The following is a 7,595-nucleotide window of genomic DNA, read 5'->3' as shown; positions in this document are numbered from 1 at the left end:
ATTTAGTGAGGAGGAAGTTGTGAACTTTTCTCCTTTTGCAATGTTTTATACCCCAAGACTCAATGACAAAACACGCTATATATACACGCCCTCCACTACCCCTCCTCACAAATACACATAATAATAATAAGAAGAAGAATTATAAGTCAAGTCATGTGAAGTCATGTTTATTTGTATAGCCCTTAATCACAAAGAGTTTCATAGGGCTGCACAGACTAGAGATTATTGCAAACTACGTACTGTTTTTACACCATCCCCTGATTTAAAACCTACATGAGGGCAAGGAAAAACACAAAACCTCAACATGAGGAAATAATAATAATAATAATGATAATACATTCTATGTTGAAGCGCCTTTAAAGACACCAAATGTCACTGCACACAAAAAAACAGCGATATCAACAAAAAAGACAATAAGTACAGTTTAAAAGGAAGGGAACCATTTAGTTTTCATTCTGATTAGCATCAAGTTCGTAGAAGATGAGTTCAAATAAAGTGACCCAAGATAGGTTGTTAGCTGAAGCCTGAGCATTTGTGATGGCCTCTTATTTCTGTGGTGTGGATTTGTTTTGGTAACCTAGGGGATTTATTTAAAAGAAATGGCTCAGGGGATCGTTTGTAGAACTGTTTTGAAATTTGCCATTGTGAATGGTTGTTTTTTTGTACAGCCCATTCCTGTTCTCCTGTTCAAAATTAACTGAAGTCTTCTCCTTCTTGTTATTGTTATGTTATTGTATAGTGACTTGTTTACCTGACTGCCCATTTTGCACATCTGGTTGGCTGCTCCTCTTGCACTCTTTGCACTACTGTATAATACTATACATAGCTATAATTATTTAGTATATTATTAGTACTTCAATACTCCAACTCATTACAACATTTTATTTGAAATGAAAAGAAATGAAATGAAATGAAATGATCTGCATTTATATAGCGCTTTTCAAGTCAATTACTTCCCAAAGCGCTTTACAATGTGCTCCACATTTCCCAATAGCGGCCTTGCAGCCATGTAAGGCGCTAACCTGCTTATTGGGGGTTTTAGGGGTTCAGTGTCTTACCCAAGGACACTTCGACATGTAACACGGACGAGCTGGGATGCGAACTGGGATCCCTTGATCCCAAGACGAGCGCTCTACCTCCTGAGCTACTGCCGCCCCTTATATCTGTACATTCAAGGAAACTGTGCGGGTCAGATGTAGCGACATTTCGTTCTATATACACGTGTACAAGAATGTCAATAAAGTATATCTGAATCTGAAAATCTACTTGTTTTGAGGATCTACCAAATTATAAACGTATCACTAGTATACTCCACCTTGATGCTTTTGAGAAAACACAAAAACATGAAAATTATTATTCTCTGTGCATAAATAATTTTCAAATACAGTAATCTCTCGCTGCATCGGGTTTACTTTTCTCTGTTTCGCTATTTCTGCATTCTAATTGGCTAAGCACTTGCCCCACCCCTTTTCTGCCTGTGCCTTGCCTATGCATCAATAAAGTTGTGGTTTAAGTGATACAAGTACTAAAACAGCTTGACAAAACCTATTTTACGTAGCTTTTTCAATTGGGAGTTTCTTTAAAACCCATCATATCAACAAAATAATCTAGACCCACAAAAGCGCCAAAAGTCAGAAAAAGATGCTTCTTAACGCCATCAAAGTTGGATTTCTAGATATGCTAAAGGGAGGTAAAAGTATTTTTTACGATAATGTCCACTTGATGGCAACAAAATATCATCCTAAGAAAAGTGACTGATTAAAAACATTCAAAATTCAAGAATTCATCTTTTTAATATTTAATACAACCTGCTAAGGGGCAGCACAGCGGCGCAGTGGTTAGCGCTTGTGCGGCACAGTTCATGTCATGGGAACCTGTCGTGGGTTCAAATCCAGCTCCAGACTTTCTGTGCGGAGTTTGTATGTTCTCCCCGTGCTTGCGTGGGTTTCCTCCGGGCACTCCGGTTTCCTCCCACATTCCAAAAACATGCATTTCAGGTGAATTGGCCGGTCCAAATTGTCCCTAGGTGTGAATGAGCGAATGAGTTGTCTGTCCCTGTGTGCCCTGCGATTGGCTGGCAATCAGTTCAGGGTGTCCCCTGCCCACTGCCCGAAGATGGCTGGGATGGGCTCCAGCCCCCCCGCGACCCTAATGAAGATAAGCGGTGCGGCTAATGAGATGAGATGAGACAACCTGCTAACAAAATTAGCAAAATATGTGCATATATCACTTTTTTTTTTACCTAAATCAAGTTCCAATAGAAAACTGCTTTATCTGCACAAGTGCCTAAGTCGGTCAACCAATGATAACCAATCTATAGTGCAATACAGTTGCAAGATTATTTTTAGAATTATAATTTGACAGTAAAGAAGATATTTGTAGAAAAAAAAGTTTATGAATTACAGTATTTCTATTTGTTATTTTAAATGTTCTTTTCACGCCACATTTTTCTTTTTCAGTAACGTCCATATGATGGCGACAAAATATCATCTGAAGTAAATTGTCACCTGCATCAATGTTGCAATATAGTAGGAAATTATTTTTTAAATCATAATCTGACCGGGCAGAAGTTATTTATCTAAAAAAAAAAAAATTAAAACTCATAAAGAACAGTATTTGTTAAACAAATGATTAAGCCTGCAAATATGGTTTGTTTCTTGGTTTCAATGTATAATAGAGTATTTAATAAATAAGTCAAACGAGATGTGCAGAATGTAGACCTATTGTACTCGCTGTCGTCATCTCCTGGCTTGTGTCATCATTGCAGCCTCTGTCAAGCTTTTGTTGTGCAGGCAAGTACTTGCATTCCTTTGACACGCTCATCTTGTTGGAGGGTTGGGTAGGCGTTTAAAATGTACTTAAAACAGGACTTTTCTTTGTTTAAATATTTTATTTCTTCACGAACAAAAAGAAAGATAAGTCACTCTACAAAATGAAATGATCTGCATTTATATGGCGCTTTTCAAGTCAATGACTTCCCAAAGCTAACCTGCTTATTGGGGGTATTAGGGGTTCAGTGTCTTACCCAAGGACACTTCGACATGTAACACGGACGAGCCGGGATTCGAACTGGGATCCCTTGATCCCAAGACAAGCGCTCTACCTCCTGAGCTACTGCCGCCCCCACAATCAGCAATCCCCTTGTCCCCGATTCCTTCTTATTCTGTTTTCCGCCCCTCACAGCTTTGCTAAAAGTAAGATGAAAATTCGATTGGGGCAGTGGAAAAAAATTATAAGGCCTTTTTTAACTCACTTGGGAATTGTTAACACATACTTAAAACGAACATGTTCTACGACGTTCAACTATTTAAGGACACCTTAAATGTAGCACTTCACCTTGTCAAACCTTCGTGGGTTTTGACTATCCCTGGAACTTTTTGGATCACAACCCCGGGTGAAAAACAAAGGATTACTGTATATGAAAGTTATAGATGTTTGTAAAATCCATTTGAGCTCAAAGAAAGTAAGCAAGGACGTTCCCTCATCGTTTACTGGGGCGGCAGTAGCTCAGGAGGTAGAGCGATCGTCTTAGGATTAAGGGATCCCAGTTCGAATCCCGGCTTGTCCGTGTTACATGTCAAAGTGTCCTTGGGTAAGACATTGAACCCCCAATTACCCCCAATAAGCAGGTTAGCGCCTAACATGGCTGCAAGGCCGCTATTGGGAAATGTGGAGCACAATGTAAAGCGCTTTGGGAAGTCATTGACTTGAAAAGCGCTATATAAATGCAGATCATTTCATTTACTATGTTTGATAACGGATTATGCCAATGTCTGCAGCCCTCGCACCTGGATGTGAGGCACGTATGTCTTGGGTGTATGATCCTCATCAAGGAAGTGAAGGACGTTGCACAAGGAACGGCTCATAACTTCTCTGAAGCCTCGACCCACGCACACGTAAAGCATCGGGTTGAGGCAGCAGCTGAAGTATGGCAGGCAAAGAGTCAAAACTTCTGCAATGTACAAGGAATAGCGAAAATGGGAACGTTGATCGGTGGCCAATACCAAGAGTTTGACGACATGCACTGGAAGCCAGCAAAGGAAAAAACTAAACACCACGGCAACGATTACTCGAACTGTCCGTTTGGAACGACGCCTGCCGGTTGCTGCTTTTCCACCGGCCCTTTTGTAGACCATCATGTGGCAGATTACGATAACAAGGAAGGGTAGGACAAATTCAAACATAAAGCGGAGCGTGACGGTATGCCGGGCACTATGCGTACTGTGCACCGTCAAACACTCAAATTTCTGGAAGGCCACTAGCATTTCTCTATGGAGTAAAAACTCAGGGGTGCTTCCTATCAGGGCCAGACACCATGACACAATACAAGCCAGGACTGCATACTTTGAGCCCCGGTTATTGTGACACCACACGGGAAAGGCCACCAACAAGAGACGATCCAGACTTATGAAGACCAGCTGTAAGATACTGCAATACTTCACCAAATAAAAGAGACCTTTTACTATGATGCATGCCGCAGGGCCGAATTGCCAAAGATTGTCATTGGAGAGGAGCATCATGTGAAGAGGCAGCGAGAGGCAACACAGGAGGTCCGCCAGTGCCAGGTTGAGGAAAAAGATGGTAGGGACAGATGAAGACATTTTAAAACCGGTCAGCCAAATCACAATAGCATTTGCAGGGACGCCAACTAAAACCACAAAGTCATAGAAGGCCAGAGCCACAATCTGGAAAGGCTGAATGGAAGGCGTCGTGTAGTTGCTGAGTTCGGAAAAAATGTTGTCGTCAAGAATACTGTAGTTGACGTCGGGAAGAAGGCCATTATCAAAGTTGAAGGTGTCATTCAAGTCATAAAGTTCCTCCATGATGAAGCTGTCGATTCAAAACAAAATGTTAGCAAATTAGCAATGCAGTGTCATGACAGAGATGCCTTTGGTTGCAGAACGCCAATTGCGCAGTCCCCCCGCACAGCTGAATTAGTTTTCAGCAGGATTGTTTTTCTCTCCCCCCTAATTTTGCAGATGTTACATATTTTCAGATCATGTGATCATTCAAGATGGTGACAACAAAGATGAACACATTTTTAGTACTGTGCAATGATCTTGTAAAATGTGAGCCCAATTTTTCTGAACGACAGCACCAGAGCACCCATAATGTGGAGAATAGTGCCAGATTGCAACCCAGGCATGGTTATGCAGTTGTCATTGATTGTTATTGCGCTGACAGACTAAGTTGCATTCACTTTTCATCCTTCTTGAGGATTTAAGTAAACTCCAGCGACCCGAGAGTGACACCGATACGGAATGAGGAGTGTAGCATTTTTGATAGATGGCTTCCACTGCTGTTCAATTTAGATATTTAAATTGAGGACTTCATTTGTGGGTGCAGGAGTTGAAATATCATGATTACGTTGTAAATATTGAAGAAAGTACCGTACTGTCCAACCTCCTGTTTTGTTCCTGTTAGGTACTATATTGGCAAAGAAATTGACCACTTTCTTTCGAAGAGTGTCAAAAATGTTTCCAGACGTCACTGCGGTGTATTGTATTTAGAGCACATGTATTGTGGAAAAGAGCAGCTCACCATTTTCCTCGGTGCCGGCACGAAAGAACAAAAAACCCATTAGGTTTAAAAGGTAGTGTTTAAAATGTAGCAAAAAAGTAAAAACTCGTAGTACGGAATTTACAGTGTATGTCCAATAGCTATAAGCATAACTGAACCTCAGTAAGAAGAGTTCATAGTATTCTGGAGGATTCATCCCCCCCAAAAAACTATATTTAAACCCGTGCTTCTGAACCTTTTTGAAACCAAAGCACCATTTTTTTCTTTGAAAAAATTTTTTGAGACACTTGTAAAAAAACGTAACAAAAATTCAACTCACTCCTCCAGCATCCTTGTTCTATGATTAATTTTCAAGACGTTTTTCTACTTTTTCAATTTCTATAGCTTTTTGTCTTGAAAAACAACACTCACAATGACTAAAAGTATTTTAACTTCATTTTAAAACAAAATTAGATACGTTTTTTTCACCTGTACGACCCAGTTTAATAAATTTGTTAATTTCATTTATTCTTTTTCTCATTTCAGGGGAGTTTTTACTTATTTTTCCAGGAAAGCAAAAATGATTATAGTTTTAATATTTCATCATTTTTATATTTTAAACTCTTTTTCTAGAAAGAAATACTAATAATTTCTCGAAATAAGAAAAACGTTTTTACATGGCAGATTTCCTTGAATTAATTTATTGGTTAGTTTTCTTTGTGCAAAATTGTCTAGAATGGTAGACTATATTCTATATTTGCAAAATACCTTGGACAGAATAAAAACCTAAAGTATTTTTATGGGTCCAGGTCCATGATTGTTAACATTTTCCAAGGCTCACTTCTCTCTAACAATGAAGTGTTCAATACCTATATTGTTACATACACAGTTAAAGACTTAATTTTACTGATAATCTGACAAATCGATTTTGCACAGTAATATTCAATTAAAATTCCTCATATTATTAATGCAGTTTTGATTAAAGTTTCACAAATAAAACGAAAAGGTTCACATGTATTACTCACTCTGTAACGGCTCTTGATGTGGAACGTTTCTCTCAATCGGGCGGATGTTATGCACTTGCCTCATGTTGCAATGTTTTATACCGCAAGACACTCATGCACACTCAAATATACACACCAACATTGCCCTGTTAAAAGCAGTTAAAAGCGGAAAAGACCACATAATGTCACTGATTAAAACGTTATTTCTAGATGCATTTGATAAAAATGAAGTAATGATGTGTCAGGAAACGGACCGGGAAGCAGGAAGTCGGAACTCACATGCGTAGATGATCTGTCACTTTAATTAGGAAATAAAAGTTGTCCAACACACAAACGGACCAAGACAAAACAAAACAGGTTTAAAGGCAATCAAAATTACAAACTAGGTATTACTCAGATCAAACAGGCTTGAACAGGTCTTCAACAAGGTAAAGCAATGGTCTGGCAACGGGCAGTCCCAAAAGGAGCGTTTAAGTACTCCACAAGCAATCAATTCAATGCGTCTCAGTCGGTGTCAAGGGGCGGGGCCAGCTGGGTGCCATGACAACCGTGCAGGACATGACATGATGAGCAACTCTTCTTCAACATGAGCTACAAGTAATACATTTCAATGTTGAGGCATCATTTTCAAATCATGACAGATGTTTGACTTGTAGTTAACAATGCCCATCTCTTAATATGATGATGCAAAATATGATGTCATGATGAGCTCATAAACGTATCACTATTGAAGAATAACCCTAAACTTCAGCTGGGCCTGAGGATGTCAAGTCATGTTTATTTGTTTAGCCCTTAATCACAAGGAGTCTCAAATGGCTGTACAGACTATTGCAAACTACAGACTATTATGACACCATCCCCTGATCTAAAACCAACATGAGGGCAAGGAAAAACTCAAAAAACTAAACATAACAACTATATTGAAAAATCCACCAGAATTGTTTTGAATATCAATATCATTCGCAACTTAGAGATCTCTAAGTTGTCATGATTACCGATGTGATTCACCTGTGCTCGCTCATTTGGCGCCAACCGCCGCGGGTTCTGATAGGCTCCCTGTTCCTACTTAAGCCCAGTCCTGTCAGTCCCCTG

General features: G+C 39.5%; 1 protein-coding gene across 1 annotated transcript; it reads right to left on the bottom strand.

Annotated features, from left to right (window-relative positions):
- Window positions 1–3,761: 3,761 nt before the first annotated feature.
- LOC148358802 (C5a anaphylatoxin chemotactic receptor 1-like) lies at window positions 3,762–4,823 on the bottom strand. Its single transcript, XM_088344925.1, has one exon. It carries the CDS (start codon window positions 4,821–4,823, stop codon window positions 3,762–3,764), a length of 1,062 nt encoding a protein of 353 aa, XP_088201051.1.
- Window positions 4,824–7,595: the final 2,772 nt, after the last annotated feature.

The sequence above is a fragment of the Urocampus carinirostris genome, chromosome 10, assembly GCF_059441175.1.
Source record: "Urocampus carinirostris isolate Australia breed hairy pipefish chromosome 10, RoL_Ucar_1.0, whole genome shotgun sequence".
Lineage (NCBI taxonomy): Eukaryota > Metazoa > Chordata > Actinopteri > Syngnathiformes > Syngnathidae > Urocampus > Urocampus carinirostris.
This window is presented reverse-complemented; position numbering and strand designations above follow the sequence as displayed.

What these genes read in the sequence shown, in the direction of transcription:
- LOC148358802 (XM_088344925.1), bottom strand. Translation starts at nt 4,823, where the DNA reads ATGGAGGAACTTTATGACTTGAATGACACCTTCAACTTTGATAATGGC.